This window comes from Lagopus muta, chromosome 19 (assembly GCF_023343835.1).
Source record: "Lagopus muta isolate bLagMut1 chromosome 19, bLagMut1 primary, whole genome shotgun sequence".
Classification (NCBI taxonomy): Eukaryota; Metazoa; Chordata; class Aves; order Galliformes; family Phasianidae; genus Lagopus; species Lagopus muta.
In genome coordinates, this window is record NC_064451.1 from 9,019,391 (window position 1) to 9,036,191 (window position 16,801).

A 16,801-nucleotide genomic window follows, 5' to 3' on the forward strand; every position below is an offset into this window, starting at 1 on the left:
AAATATTAAGGAAAAAACTTTATAAAAATTCCAATAATTTCTGTGCAGACAGCCACCTCCCCATATCAGCCCTTTGACAGGATTTGCAATCTACTCCACAAGAGGGCAACCAAATTCCACTATAAAATGAATAAATGAAGCTGTAGAATTCAAAGTTACCATTCATTTCTAGCCAAAAGTCAGAATTCCACTCCACTCTAAAATGACTGGGAAAAGAAGCTCCAAGCATATAATTTGGAAAGGGGAAAATACCCAACCTCCAACTCTCTTTCCTCATGAATAGCAGCGCTAGCAGTGGTACCCATCTGGGAAAAGGAGTGCTTAAAGAAACTAACCACTTTTCTTTTTATGGGATTTTCTTCTCTTCAGATACAACAAATACCCTAGAATCTTGGGCATCAGCTAAAGCATTTCACTTTACTTAGAATAAGGCCACCACAGACTGGAACGTAAGCAGGTAATTCCAAGTGGCTATGAGATACGCAATTTGTGCTGCAGTGAGGAGATGACTGATGAGGAAATCTCTGTGACAGTTCGGGTCAGTGCAACTATCCTGTCACCCTGAGTCGAGGTCCAGTGTGATTTCCTGCACCAAGAGTGTACTGTCACCATGCTGGATATCTGGAAAGTGCCAGTGCTTGCTTTCTCACTGCTCCTCTAAATTGCTCTAAAAATGTTGAACTTGGAGCTGTAGATCACTGAGGATTTGTAGTTGTTTTTTTCTTTTTTTTTTCTTTTTTAATTTTGAATATACAGTCTGCTAACATTAACACAACTGGACAGAAGCAGAGCAGTAGAGCTGCAAAGTACTTACTGTTCCGGACTGGAAATGGAAGTCCTTCGTCCTTCCACAGCAGTGTTGCTCTTGGGTCTCTTAACAACGTGAGGTCTTGGAGGACGAACCTATTGCATACACATACACAGACACACTTCATCAGATACTTCAAGAGCTGGTCATGCAACAGGTATAAATGGCAACATATGCATAATTGCCATGATCTTAAAGGTATCTTACACTCACAGTCAGTTTTAACTTTTATGCTTCAACAATGTTACAAATCCATTGGTTTGGATGTAAACTACGCAGTCCCACAATTTGCTAAAGGGCAAAAACCCACGCTTTGAGTTGCAAGCGACATTATATGCTTGCTACTGACCATTAGCCAGTCAGTGAAAATTTGCTCAACTGTCTTGTTTAGAACAGGGCAATTTTCTGATAAACAGGTTTTCTAAATGTAAGCTTCATCTAAAAGAGCGAGTTGACAGAGTGAAACTGGAAAGGCCTGCATTGCACGTTATATGGATATTGTTGTTCAGCTCTGACATCCTAATCCTTTTGTGTGCCTGTTCATAGGAAGCCAGCTCCTCAAGTGAATAATTCTGTAAAAGAGAGCACTGAAAAAAAACTTGTACTTAAGAGTAAATATTGTAAATGAAAAAATACTATTTTTCTTAACAAATATGGTTCTTTCCAGTAGCTGATCAGAACACCTTCACAGACACATTATCATTGACATCACTGAGGTTACATTAGTGTATCTTTTGTTGTCTGCAATAACACTCAAAGGTTTTCTGTGGAAGGTGATGTTGCTGCCAGCTGAATTGCACATAACATCTCCATTATCTTCTGATGTTCAGAAATCAAGTTGAATTTACCCACGTGAACTCCATAAGCAAACAAGCTAAACTTCAAGGAAAGGAATAAGCACAGCTGATCACTAAATGGGCAAAATTTACACACGTGCCTACCTATACTAATGAGTAACCCTGTTGGTGAATTTATTCCTCTGAGCCAAATGCAGGAATGAAAAATTGCAGGACCAGGTGTACAGCCAACTTTCCACTTTTTTGCTTTTTTTTTTTCCTTTAAAGAACTACCCAACATGGAATGGAGTCTGACTTGCTGGTTCTGCTGAATGTTAACCAACAGGAATCTCCAAAGCCCTCAACAAGGTAAGGAACACAACTCAACTTCTGCCCTCTTAGGCCTGTGACCTCTTTAACAGCCAAATATAAAAGGTGTTACAGGCCTACAATCCAAGTACACTTCAGATGACTGATGAACTTGTTTGCAGTGGCAGCACTGGTTGTGCCCCCATCTCTGGGCTTTTTGGTTTTGTTTGTTTTCGTTTGCTCGGTTGGGTTTTGTTGTTTGGGTTTTTTTTAATGCTTTTAAGAACATTTAGTTCAGGTTCTCTTGACAGGAAAAAGCTGCTAAGCTGTGAGCACTGTTTCTACGCTGCACAATGGCATGCAGAACTCAACAGCAAGATCATTGTATTGAATTTTCATTTCAAAGAAAAAGGTGTAGAGCAGATATGATGAAGAAATCCAGAGATGTATTGCCACAGTTTCTCAGGAAAAAGAGTTTATACAAAGGTCAGATGTTAAGGTGTTGAAGATCTGTCCCCACACAAGACCTTTCCTCTCTTCAATAAAGACAGCTTAAGAACGTGAATTTATGGAAGGATTAAGTTTGTGGCAACTTCAACTGAACTTGCAACGTGGTGAAACATGGGGAAAAGAACAACAGAGCTAATTAGACGAGCTGAGCTGTCAGAGTGCGGCTGAATGGCTCGGTGCCAACAAACAAAAGGAATGGGCTGGCAATCAGCAGGATCGATGAGGAATACTGCTTCATTAGGGCTGATAAAACAGAGAGAGTGAGCAAGAGAAAGAGTGTGCAAGGGTGGGGGGGAGAGAAGCAAGACGAACTGGATGGAGGGGGAGAACAAGAAGGAGAAAAAAAGAGGAAGAAAGAAACTTGTTTAATTAAATTTAAGCTGAAATATGGTGTGTAACACTGGCTTGTCATCATGCTGTGAACACTTTCACCTTTCGGTTGATATCCTGGGGGAGCAATTGTGATGAGCAAAAGAGATGAGAATTTTGGATGGCTCCAGGGGGTCACCAGACCAGTAAAGCATAGGGTGACATGCTAAGTAGGATTTAGAGTATTGTTCATGAGGGACTGCTAGGAAAAATCAGGAATCGAGCCAATTCCTCTCTGGATTTTTAGCCAAATAGGCAGGGTTAAATGCATATCAAATGCAAAGGTAGGAAAGAAATCCAATTACATGAGCACAGGGACTAGAGAATAAAGGTAAATATTCAGTACAGGATTAAATGTGCTTATTACTGACCCTATCAACTTTATGAATAATTATCATATTACAACTTTTGCTAATTGAATGAAGTTTCCAAACAGCTCCTATTAATTCTAACAGATCTCTATTAATTACAAACAATCACCCTCTCACAACATCACTACAATTCATTTCCAAAACAACAGAATGTAAAGAACATATCTGTTCTGCTTCTTTAACCTTCTTTGGTTTGTGTTTTTGTTCTCACTATTAGTAATGACTCACACTGCAAGGACTAATTCCCACAAATTCCTTCTTGTAACAGATACAGCCTGAAAACAACTTCTCAGCAATTCTGCCATTATGTTGACTTGGTCGGAGGAGCAGAGAGAGCTGGCCTCTCATTCAGGCCTTCCTGTAAAAGGTCAGGATGAATTACTTGCTGATACCCACCTCTGCAATATATGCCAATATTCTAAGAGGGAAAAATCAGCCTAGACGAAAGAATACTTACACAGAAAAAATGTGTTTCATCTATTAAAAGCCAAATAACAGTTCAGAACAACAACAAATTTACATACATTTGGTAGAAGCATAGTTTTGGGAGCTATTATAATAATTTACATTTATCCTGAATTTCCTCTTGACAACTGACGAATTTCTGTTCCACTTACTGACACAGCAAGATGAATGCAACAGGAGCTTTTATTACATCTCCAACCTTTTATCAATCACATTGGGAGCAAAGATAGTTGACACAAACACATCATAGCGAGGACTATTAACACACTACAATAAGATTAAACAGTCTTAGCAAGACTTTCATGTAATAAATTACTCAATCTGAACAATACTGCTCAGCAACCTCAGTACAGAGAAACTGCAGTGAGCCCTCATGGGGCTTCCCCTGCCAAGCACAAAGCAAGAGGACCAAGAAGCAGTATGGGAACCCCTTTGTACCATGGAAAGTTTGTTCCCAGTGTAATGAATCCAGGAGGGCCTGCCGTACAAGTTATGTTCCAGAGAACACACACAAGCACAGTCAATGCTACCTTTTTAAACACAGAAAACAGAAATCTGCAGTGCACAAATCCATAACAGTGACTGTTAAGCTGAACACCCAGAGTTAAAAGAGAGGGGAAAAGAAAAACATGCTACTGAAATGTAACATAGGAACATGCATCAAAGATCAAAAGTTCACACACACCCAGGTGCACTTGTTAACCAGTTGCCTGCTCATCCAAAACTGCACGTTTGTAACAAGTTTTAGCAAGATTAGATTTGAAAACTTGCATCTGTTTTTCTTACACACCTTCCTGTTAAGGAAGCAAGGAGTAAGGTCCTTCTGTTTATTGGTGAAATTATATTCATAAAGCAGAAGGCCTGAATAGAAACAAATATCTTTCAAGACTGCTGCAAAAACAACACCCCTCTAAACTGATGTCACTTTCCTGTATGAAGAAGTCACTGAAACAGACCCAGTACAGACTCCATCCTCAGAGGCATCTGGTATAGTTTACATTTAATAATCAGACTGCAGTAGAGCTTTGAATGAAAAATGCTTAGATAAGGTATCCCATCCTAACACAGGAGTTACACTGAGAGCAATTTCCGTGCAGTTCTTCTGAAGAAGACTCATTTCTTAGGCCAACGTTTTTCATTCCAGGTAATGTTAAATGAACATGAAGTATAGATGCATATCATCCATAATATGGTATTAATATTCCACTGTCCAAATAGAGACTTTGCTTTTTCATATATATTCACTCATCTATTCCATGGTGAAAAATAAAGTGTCTCAAATTAATTTAAAGCAGAACTTGTTGAATCTCTTCAGACTTCTGCTTCCTTTTGTATTTGAGTTTAGTGCAAGTCTTCAAAAACTCACTGGCTAAAAACTTATCCCAGCCTAGCAAGACTTTTTGTTCAAGAAATCACCACAAAAGTAAAACAAATATTGCAATAGCAGCATCAGTTACCTGCAGAACTGACTGAAAGCTGCAGAACTCGTCAAAGAAAAGCAGAATAAATGCAGATCCCAGGGCTGTGCCGCAGCAGAGAAGAAGGGAGTTTAGGTGCATAATTCACACATTGCTTGTTTGACAACCCAAACTACCAAGGTTTAGTAATACTACTAGTAGAGCAATTCAGGCAGTGTTAAGCTGTGGCAGTGAAACAAAACTCCCAGCTACTCACGGGCCTAGTTGAACGCTGTATCTTTGGAGGCGGTGGCCGAGGCGGACGGAGTCTTTGCTGCTGTATCAAAGTGGAAACTTAAGTCATAGGTAAATTAAATAGGCACTACATGAAAACACCTCTTATTTTGTGGCAAAAGCAGTTGGAGTGGATGACATGATTTATCTAACTTCATACTCACTGTACAACATGCAATCATTTTCAAAACAGAGATATCTCCTGACCTTCAAAGTGCCGCATCAGAACAGGAAGCTATAGATACTGACATCGGTTGTGCTAAACTAAAGGTAGTACAATCAACACTCCATGCCAGATCATCCAAAATTCACCTGAGACAACACAGATGCTTAAGAAGGATTCTAAGCTACAGGTCCACGTGTTCTACGGACAAATGAAAAGAATGCTGCAAAGCAGGATTTTCAAAATAGCTTACATTAAAATCCCATGAGAGATTTTAGTGCTTACACTCTACAGGCCTCAAACCAGCAAAGACATTTAAAAGCATGAGGGAAGACTGTAGGTCAATTAAACCTCTCATAAACAGATGAACACATGCTTACATACGGTAGTGGACCGAGGTTTAAATGAATTGCCTACAGCAAAAGAGTGCACTGTTATAGTAAAGAAAGCAAATCCCTGCATCACCAACAGTTCTAGCGAAGGCAGGAGCAGTGGTGCTTATTTTGGTCTCTCGCTTTTAAAATTAGCAGTTGGCCAACTTACTGCTTTGTAACTGTGCTGGAGCTATTCCAATTGAGCTGCTTTTGACTGAGCCAGCAGCATGAGTCTCCTCACACAGATGGTATCTTAAGGTATGCTCTGTTAGACAAGGAGCCCACTGATAATTAATGAGATTCTAAATAAAATCATCCTAAAGTACAACTTTGATATTGAGAACAAAATCAAAGTTAATGCCTTTTCTGCAGTATCTTCAATACACATATTAGTACTGAAAGTGAAAAGTAGAGCCTGCAGTGAGGAGTGGCAGGAACTCCTTCAAATGCCTGCTCCAGCAGACAACAGGCCGTGCTGCTGCCCGCAGCACATGGCAGTGCATCCTGTGGACAAAAGCCTGTCAACCCAACAGAGGGAACAGCAACTGGCAGCAGGAGTTGGGTTCTTCAGACAGAAAAAGAAAGCTTACACAAATTACTGAATTTCTCTCAAAAAAAGATTCCAGATTCATATTTCAGCAGTTTTTAACTTCTTATTAGCATAGTCTTTATTCCAGAGTGACACACATTCTCATTCTGCTATCCTCGTGCTGTGTCACAGCCTACTCTTTTTCAGACCATTTTCATGCTCTTCTTGCATCTCATCACGCTTTCCCATTAACTTACAATTTGCACCAATTGGTTTATTCAGCCTTACTCATGTGCCAGGAGGAGTGCCAGATTGTACACATTCACTCAGCTCAGATTTTTGAGGTGGGCGGGGAAAAAACGGCACTTGTCATGGAGAGCTGAGGCCAAAATCTTCCCATGTGATAGCTTCCAACTATATATTCCAAGAAAGTAAGCACCAAATCAAAGGAAAATGGAGAGAAACAACCTGCTGGTGAGCTGAGGTGGTTACTGTTAGCCCTTCTGCCTAGTTTTCCTTCCGCACCTCTTATTATGCAATTCCATCACAGACGTTGAGTTGTAGCACTGAGTATTTCCCCACTTTACCTGCTCAGGCTGAGAGCATAATCTTAAAGTATATTTAACTCTTGCTATGTGACATACCATACTTATTTTCCATTCTGTTTCAGAATCATAATGAAACAATTGAAAAAATTTGAAATTTGCACTTTTCTAGTGATGTTAAAGGCACCCACTTATGACATAGCTACTTGGACAAACTATTTGATGAAGCAGGAAAACAATACGCTATTATTCTTTCTTTCTTTTTCTTTTTTTCTCCCTAATGCCTTCTCTATGTATGCTTCAGTTTGCTTTTTTTCACTTTAGTTACCTGAAAATTATGAACGTTTCTGCATCACAGAATTCTCTTAGGTGGGATTTTCAAGTAACCTCCCAGCTAGCAGGGTCCTGAGCACCACTTATTTTCCGTGACTTTTAAAATTCTGGACAAAAATGTTTTGATTGATGTAAGAATTGAAAGACATCACTTCATATTGTACCAAGAAGTTGATATTATTTCTTCAGTATTAGTTCATATCACTGAACAAATCTGATCGGTTTCTCCCTCCATGGCAAAAAACAGGGTAACTTTTCAGGAAGCACTGCAAGACTGCAGCATCAACAGTATTAACTGATAAAGCAGTGGCAGTGTTATTAAAGTTTGTGAAAAGAAGTGTGACAAAGGCACAAAAGGACAGACAGACAATGCAGTGATGAGGACTTCCTTGTAGAGAGACCGCCAATGCATTGATTATAGGCACTGCAGGGACACGTACAGCTGAATTTTGCTTACCCCCCCCCCACCCCCACAGACACAGAAAGAAAAATATGTCTGAGCAAGCGTGTGAGAGGGTTCCTTAATTACCTACTGCATAAACTGTTAGACAGTAAAGAGAGTAAAGATCAGAAAGTGACAATTCTGTTACAAGAGCCAGCATGCTGCAAGTCGTCATGGCGGAGTACTGGGAAAAGTTTACAGTTAGCAATACCTTCACCTTGCATGAACCTCACTGGCCACAGCACAGCCACTGCACCAAGTCTTGCACTTATCACATTACATACTAATTTTTGAAACATTAAAGAGTTCCGAGAAGAACAATAAGACAAATCTCCACATCAAGAGCAGCGTGTTCTTTCAATTACAGAGGGACAGGGAGACAGCACAGCTTAAACAACCAATGGTCTGAAGCACTGAAAAGAACATAGGCAAAGGGCAGGGAGGAGTCACTGAGATGGAGGCCCACCAAGAGGTAACAGTTATTTGTCCTTTGCCAGAGCTCCACTGTTAATGTTGATGTAAATATGTGTCACCAAAATGGGACAAGCAAGTATATTTGAATTATACGAAGACCATATTTACTGGAAAAGCCACTGATTAGAAGTTAATTTGTTAATGCAGCAAAACACTCCGATTCTGAAAGGTCAGTAGGGGAAGCTGTGTTGGATTATCAACTTAATTACCTGCGCTGTAAGGATGAAACAGCCCAGAGCTACATTGCTAAAAGCTGCTAAATTGCTATCCTAGGTATGTCCCTAAATATGTATACTATAGTGGTTTTTTTCTTCAAAGAGGAGAAATGTCTAAATTAGCACTTTCTTACCAGTAGCTGTTTACCAGCATACTTTTTTACTCTAGATATTTTCTTAATTGTTTTACTCTAAATACTTCTGAAGCAACAAGACAAAGAAAATTTGCAGGAAGCCAATTTTATGACTGCAGATATGGCACTGTTTTCTAATTACAAGACAAGCAATTTTAAACTGTGAGATGCTGGAGGAAGAAAAAAATCTTACATTCACTTTTACACTGTAAAAATACTATTTAAAAAGTATACATACCACAGATCATAAAGTAGCTATTATATATCCAAGAAACTTTCACAATACAGCAATTTAGTTTTTTTATACTAGAGAAAACATTACAAAAAGATCATTTCTGTACTGTGAAGTAAGGGTTCGGTTGAGATGGTGGCATTCAAAACAGAGCCTTTATCAGTAAATTAGAGGTGCTACGTCACACGCAGCAACAAGTGCAACTGGAAATAAAGGCATAAAGGAAACCCAACTAGACGAAAGCTGGTATGTCAGCTCATACAGAAGGAAGTGTTTCTCATTCTCAAGTTAGCAGTGAGGCGTGTTTCCAACCATTTCCAAAGCAAAGCTTTTCTACACAGACAACTTAATTTCTTCAGAAATTCAGGGCTGATTTACAAACTGTTCGTATGTCTTAAAGACAATGAGACATGAGATAAAGATACACTGTCCTGAATGTACCCAAGCTCAAATACATCATGCTGCAAAGGATTTGGATCACTGACTTTGGAAAAATATGCTGAACCTCAACTCAACATTCAGTGGAGAAAAAAAAAGGGGGGGGGGAAGGGGGCAGGGAGTTACAATTACAACACTGAAAATGTATGGTGCCTAAAAAGATTCAGTACAGAAAGCAGATGGAATCTATGAAGCAGCTGTTTTATTACCCATTCAGATCCTGCACAGCACATACACTACTTCTTACATACTCCCATATGCACAGCTCACAAACTGGTATGACAAGAACAGTGTATGCTTTACAACATATATTTTTGATTTACACTCTAAAATACTTCAAACAGAAATCTGCTGGGTCCTGTGGTTAAAAAAAAACCCTCCATGTCTTAGGAGATGTCTCATTCTTTGAACTGTATTTGTAGCTTGGGAAGGTAGCACAAATCTGGCAAAAAACCACGGCAATGCCTATAGATATGTTCAATGTTCAAGTTCAATGCCAAGAACTTATGGAAGGGAAGAGAATCTGTCACAATTAAACCCTTTGATTAGTCTAATGAGAAAACAAGGATGATCCCCTTACCTTTCTAGGCAGGAATCTTCCATTCCATAATATAAAAGCATACAAACAAAGAAGGAAGCGAAAGGAGCCTATAAGCTCATGGTTTCCCCCAAGGAAAGGAGAACAAAGAACCTTCTATCAGGCATCTAAGTCACACCCAAATTAACACCCAGAAAACAGCAAACCCCATGGACTCCACATCACACAACACACCTCAGCCTGAAAGCAGTGTAACTTTCATTTGTGCAGAAATCCCAACCTCTAGTTATACTATGGAATGATGAGAGGACCAAAAAGCAAACTCCCCAAACATACTGAACAGCACTGCACCCATTCCGGATTGCCAGTAAAACAGCAAGGAGGTTTTTCAGAACTATTCACAGAGATAAAATAGGGAAGGGTTCTGAGAGAGAGAGCATCTCACTGAGCAGACTTTCAAATTTCCAAAGTACTTGTCCCAAAATTAAGTGTGATTTGCAGTGGCTTCTTTTCATTCTATTTCTCAACATACGTCGATGGAGGCACACATTGCAAAAAAAATCCCAGGCCCTAGGAATACATTTATCCCTGTGTATTAAAGTCTATCCATCCACTATCTCAGCAGAGTTTAAAATCACAGCTAATAGGTTAACAACTGTTTTTCTTCCGCTTCAAATGAAGAATATCAGAAAGCTGGGGAATATTCGGCTTCCCAATTTGTACTGACTCTCGCTGCTACCTGCAATGTCTGTTTGACAGGACTGACATTTTGTACTGCTGTGAGATGGGAAAACGTGTGACATTTTTATTCATGGTGGCGTACGCCCTTGTAATGATCAGCCCTGGTCGATGTGCTTACTGCAGCAGCCCCGAGCCCTCAGAGAACAAACAAGAACTGGAGGTGCCAGCAGTTCGGCTGCCTTATTAAACTCCACCAGGATTCTAACGAAGAGCAACCGCTGGAAAATCTCACTGTCAAATCCTCAAGGACATTGTCAACATGGAACTAACTACATATATTTTTCATTTAAAATACTGGAAAATACAGCAATGTGATTTTAAATATAAAGAAAAAAAAAGTCACACTTTTCATCTGTTTTCTTTTTCAACCGGTCTTTTTGTCAGTTCTAAACTGGGCTTTCTGGGGGCCTGATACTGGGATTCAAACCAACTAAACTGCTCAAATGACATGATTTAAAGTGTTGGAAAACGTGTATAGCCCTTATTATCTATTAACAACTGCTGCTCTCTAGTAAGTAGAATACTTGTATTAAAAAAAAGAGAGAGAGAGGGTCTCTTATTTAAGGAATCTCCTAACAGCAATGACTATCTGCTGGGTTCAATTTCATCATTCACTTAGGACACTGCATAATCACGGCGAATCATCATTCTTCCATGTAAACATGCAAAAGTACATGGCTCCTGTATCTGCAGCATGGCATTGTTCAACCATTTTACTCAGCTCTGAAGGGCAAATCCAAAGGATGCTTGGCCAAACAAGCAATCACAGAGGAGTTAGCAGCTGGAAGAATCACATGCTCCACGTATTCTCTCCTTTTAATATTTTAGTTTAATCAAGGGATTTAGAGGTCAATTCAGACAGTTCTGGCCGATCCACTTCATAAGAAGTACATAAGAAACTTCTGGATGCTGCTCAACACTGACACACTATGCAAGTCACCCATAAGGCCTCTGAGCTTTTTCTAAAGTTGTCAATCTAGATGATTTGGTTAGCCTTGCATGCACCGACGTATTTATTTTATATGTATGTATTATTTATAAAGCACAATTTTGTTTCCACATGCCAGCAGTGATGGACCAAGAAACTCTCTCCAAGATATTTATGGGTTCCTTGACACAACAAGACTAACAAGGGAATTCTGCACAGACACGTTACAGCTGCTACTGCTTGTCACAGAGCACTAAGGAGGTCAGCTCAACCACAGTATATTTTCTCCATACATCCAACCATTATGGCATATAACATGAATGTACTCAGGGCAGTAAATTTATTCTGATCATCCTTGTTTAAGAAGTGCTTGAAAAGCCAGGACAGTTGGCAAATACTAAAAGCCATAGCCCAGAATATGCTTTGTGGATGAACAGTTCTGCTGGATGCAGGAGCAGAGTCACAAAATCCTACAGCACATTAGGCATTCCTACATGGTATAAGCTACATGCATGCTATGTTGGAGTGGCTGCCGAAGACACACCTGCCCGGTTGCTCATTACAAAATACTGGCAAGTGTGTACCTTAGAGGCAGTAACTTTTGGGTATGCATGGCAGGCGGTGTATATATCTTCCTAAAGTGAGAGCCAGGTCTCACTTGTCAAATACTTACATGCATGACAAGAGTGCAAGCCTTTTAGTTAGATAATTCGTTCCCCATGGATTGTCATCTTCGAAAATCTTGCACACCACACAGCAGAATTTAATCAAAGGAATTACCTTCTTGTCAATGGGCGTTGTTTTTGTTCCCCTTTCTACAAATACAGTAATCTAAGAACCTGACCAGACATCTGAGTTGTCTTAAACAGACATTGGATGGACAATACATTTTCATTTCTAGCAAAGTGACTTCTACTGAGCTACAGTGAGCTCCTTTCTAAAAGGGACAGTCAAAGAAAGAAGTGAGAAGAAACGAGGATAGAAAATATGGTTTCTGGAGACAGAAGAATTTTAAAGCAAAAAGCTTATACTTTTAATAAATACATAGAGGATCAAATGGAGAGAGAGAGGAAACTCTACATGGTTCAGCAGAAAGGAACAGAGAAAGCATAATGCTCATCAGTGGGGAAGGGAGGAATGGGAGCTCATTTTGTTAACGAAGGTACCTCTATTGTCAGAATAGTTCAGAGTGGCAAGGAGAAGAGGAGGCTGGCTTTGCAGTCACAGCATACAGTTGCATAAATATTAGAAAATGAACTTGTTTTCCCCTTTCCCCTTTGGTTTCTACCTCAGTGCTACACAATGCTTGCTGTGATCTGGGGAAATCTGCTATTGTTCCAATGCACTTGGGTGTGAAGGGAGTCACAGGGTCTGGCAAAGCAGCCTTCCTTGCATCCTTACTTGCTCGCTTTTACACTGGAGTTAATCCTCCCTTCTGCTTGCCTCTGCCCTCACTGATCCAGTTTTGCATTTCTGGAATGTAGCTGGCTGGTTTTCTCCCCATCCTCCCCCTGACCTCTTAATGCTCTTTAATCTTCTTGAAGAAGAAACCTGCCCTACAAAGCAGAGTTCTTCATTTTGCACGTCTAGGTGCAGATCATGAATGGAAAAAAAGAAGATTTATGTGTAGTTCCTTTACAGCAAATGAACAAAACAGCAAATAAGGTGACTATTTCAATTCCATGGCCCATGAAAGTTTGAAGTTTTGGACGAGTTTTTCCACAGTCTGATATGCTGCTTTACATGAGCATTCTTCTATTTGTTTCATTGTTAACATCAATCCCTGAAATACTAATTCTCCCGAGTACGTAACGGATTATGAATGAATCTCTTGGGATGTATTTAGAAGGCTCTTTTAAATTTTATTTAACCTTACATTCTTGCCCATAAATAAAATAAAATATTCCACTTGCCAGTAAATAATAATAAGCCATAGAAACCAAAACACAAACAATTGGACAAAAGACATCTTAACTGTACAAGAAACAATTAGAGAGCTGAGCAGATCTGCCAGTATAACTTGAATCTAACAAAACAACATTCTTCCCCAACAAAGAATGGTTTTAGCAGCTTGTTGTCATTTGCTGCTTTGGTTGTACCTGACCAGCTGGACTACTGGCCATGTAAAAATCTGTAGAGAAATTTAGATTTATTGTTAAAGAAGCTAGACTCACCCCCTTTTATGTTTATCTACACCATTTCTCAAAGATTGATGAGAATACCAGGCACAGGCAATGACCTACCACGAATAAAGAGGTTCTTGTAGGAACAGTCATGCAGCATTTCATCGGAGCATTTGATTAGGGGTGGAAGGGAAAGGATGCAGCATGGTTAGCAAAAACTTCATTAGAAGAAGGACGTGTAAAACGCAAGTATGTTTTTGGAAAATAAAGTGCTCCTTTCACTCCCCAAAAAGAGAGTTGCAACCACCAAACACGAGTGCTCTGTTGGACCATCTCAGACTGCATAATGCGACAAGTTCCAGTGGAGCCATACCTGCACACACCAGGACACACAGCTGCAGTAATTCAAGGGACCAGTCAATGTATCCTGTGAGCTCAGTAGGTCACAAAACTGAAAAATCACTGAACATTTCCTGTCATGGCTGTGGCACACAGATACAGTAGGTGTTTACCACAGCTCTACTGGCGTATGAGTGGCCCAGTAAAGAAAAAGGCTTCTTAAGGATCAGATTTGGATATTAAACTACCTTTCTCCCTCAGCAAAATCATCCATTCTATTTTACTTTTTCCTTTAGATAACGCAAAAAATAAATGCATAAGAAAAAGAACAGAGAAAGCCTTCTGCTCATTAAAAACTCAGCAAGCAATTTTGGAAGCTGCCTGGTTACTTGAAACAGGGATACAATCAACATCATTAAGGAAATGCCTGCATTTCCCAGACTCTTTTCTTTTTGGATATGACATATGTAACGTGTATAAATATTCCGTAGCCAAACACTTGAAGCAGACATTTGAGACTTTTGCCTCTAAAAAATCCCAAAACTACAAAAAAAAACAAAACCATCTTGTCAGGATTGCTAAATCCTGCAGAAAGAAAATGTAAATGACCTCTTCCATTTCTTGCGTGATTTTCTTTCTCTTTTTTTTTTTTTTTTCCTGTGGCATAAAGGCAGCAAATAAGAAGTCATGCTCATACAGAGATATTAAAAGCTTCCCAGACAACATTCACAACAAACTTCTAAAATCAGACAACATTCAAATGCAATACAGATCAATCATCAGTAAATGAAAATCAGAGCAAAGAACTCGAAGGTTGTTAGTGTGATGCTTCTGTGCAGCATCCTCACCACAGTAGTTTTCCCACCAGTAACAGGTCAGTAAAGGAAAGTGACATTTACAGCCAAAACACAATCTCTGCAACATTAACATAGACACAATCTGAAAAAGTATCACGAAAAGGTATTTTGAACATGAAAAGATAAAACTGAAGACCAATAAAGAGAACTAAAATCTCTGCAGCCATTACGGTGAAAACAAAAGGACATATTTAAAACAAAAGAACCCACAAAACCCAGCAAGTTCCAGTGTCCCAGCAGACCTCAAGGTTTCAAGCTTTGGGTCCTGTCTCAGGAGCTGCTAATAGCTGCTTGCATGGACAAGGAATGTGTTTCAAACAGCCACAGTGACACAGTATTTATTTTCCACACAGGTAAAAATGACAAAGATAAATACGTAAGCTACCTAAAAAGCAGGAGCGTGTGCATGGAGCTGTAGCTGCTGTCCCACAGCACTGCTGAGCCATAGGCTGTGGGCTGGCAGTGCCACACAGCCCCACGTCAGCAAGGCGGTGGCTGCCAGAGGCTGAATATGCAGTGTGTGTTTGGATGTGTTAGGTAAGTTTTGGTCACGTTATAAGGCAAAAAGCAGGAAGAAGGCAAGCAATAGCAAGATATTCACAAAGGATGTTCTCTGTAGCAGAGTATTTTCTACTAAAATGAATCCCAGTTTTCCCCAAACCAGGCAGTATTACTCAGTACTACACACTATTCATTGGAATCTCATCAATGATTGGAAAACTGCTCCCCCTTCTCCCCACTCATTAAGCCCCATTAGGCGGTCTGTACTGCTCTTGCTACTTGTTGAGGAACTGCATCGCCTCAGAGTCCCTGAGAGTTCCTTACACCTGCCTGATCGGAGGGCTCACATTAAAGCTACACCCTTTGTAAACTGCAGAGCACATGAAGTCAAAGAGGAAGAGCTGTGGTCGCACTCTTCCACTGCAGTCTCCTCATGGAGCCTCACCAAGAAAGATCAGTTGTCCTTGTCCTAGGCTATCTGGCTAAAATCCTTTTCATTACCAAGGAGAGCTTTTGCACAATGTCTTTGTATTACAGAAACCAATTTGAAAACAATAAACAACCCTTTTAAACAATGTCTGATAACCACTCACCAAAATGAGGTACTACACTCCAAAATCTCATACAGTTAGGTAATAGTTGCTACACGTTTGAGAACAGTCAGTTGAAGTGCTATACATTCAGAGGCAATTTAAGATGTTTTACTGGTATTTTTTGTACTCTAACGACTGCAGATACACAACTGTATTTAGAAAAGCTGAAAACCAACTCACTATATGGTGAGAGATAATGAGTTAAAATTAAAGGTTGCTACTGGCTTGCTAGCCCATCCCCCTTTAGCTAATCTGTCATGTAATGAAGAGAAGCACCTAGCATAGGACAGCTAGCTGCCGGCTCACTTACAGCGAGCTGATTAAGAATGTTCAACCAACAGCAGACTGCAGACCTTTCCAACGAAAATAAATAGACTGTATGCAAATGTGTTTGTCACTTTGACAGCATGTCTCAATTAAAGCATCTCGCTGCTGTTGGTAGGCTCTCTCACTGCAGTGCTATGGACGAGGCTTACTGCATTACTGATACACAGGGCTTGACCCTAATCCGCATGCATGCATTTTAAAAAAGTCTGCCTTTGCCATATATACCAGCATAATACCAGCAGACATAGAAAGCAAGCGACAATGAGAAAAAAGCCTCTTTCATCCTCTTCAGTTTATAAGAACTGTGAATGCACAAACAGCCCTTATTTCAGAGTTCTTGTGGCTTTTTAATTGTTCCCACCTACAGTATTCTAGACAGAGTTAAAAGTGACGCTAAAATCTCTCCCTTTAATCACTAGTTAGAAGCTATCTTCCATTTAAGCAGTAAATGCTGCTTTTTTTCTCCCAAAAGCCTTAATTTGTATTTCATAAACCTGACCATCTTTGCCTTTTGAAACAAAGTATGATTTAATTTTCAGTTTGGCATTGGGCTATTGGGAAAAAAGGACTTGCAAAAGGACAAAGGCTGTAAGTGAGACAGCCGTACAACTGTGAAGCTGGCTGATTTTTTGGAAAGCAGCGTTTGTAACGTAATGTCAGCAGCAGGCATTCAGCA

At 39.8% G+C, this 16,801-nt stretch overlaps 1 protein-coding gene across 9 annotated transcripts in view; it reads right to left on the reverse strand.

Annotated features, from left to right (window-relative positions):
• The window catches only part of DENND1A (DENN domain containing 1A), a 172,119-nt gene that overhangs the window by 12,050 nt on the left and 143,268 nt on the right, over positions 1 to 16,801 (reverse strand). For 3 of the 9 annotated variants that reach the window (XM_048966070.1, XM_048966066.1, XM_048966071.1), the window contains 2 exons: positions 5,283 to 5,342; positions 815 to 903 (listed from right to left, as the gene is read on the reverse strand). In XM_048966070.1, the coding sequence (XP_048822027.1) occupies positions 815 to 903; positions 5,283 to 5,342 (149 nt within the window). Of the gene's footprint in view, positions 1 to 814; positions 904 to 5,282; positions 5,343 to 13,881; positions 13,960 to 16,801 lie in introns of all 9 variants that reach the window. The other 6 variants (XM_048966069.1, XM_048966074.1, XM_048966073.1 and 3 more) reach the window with 3 other exon arrangements.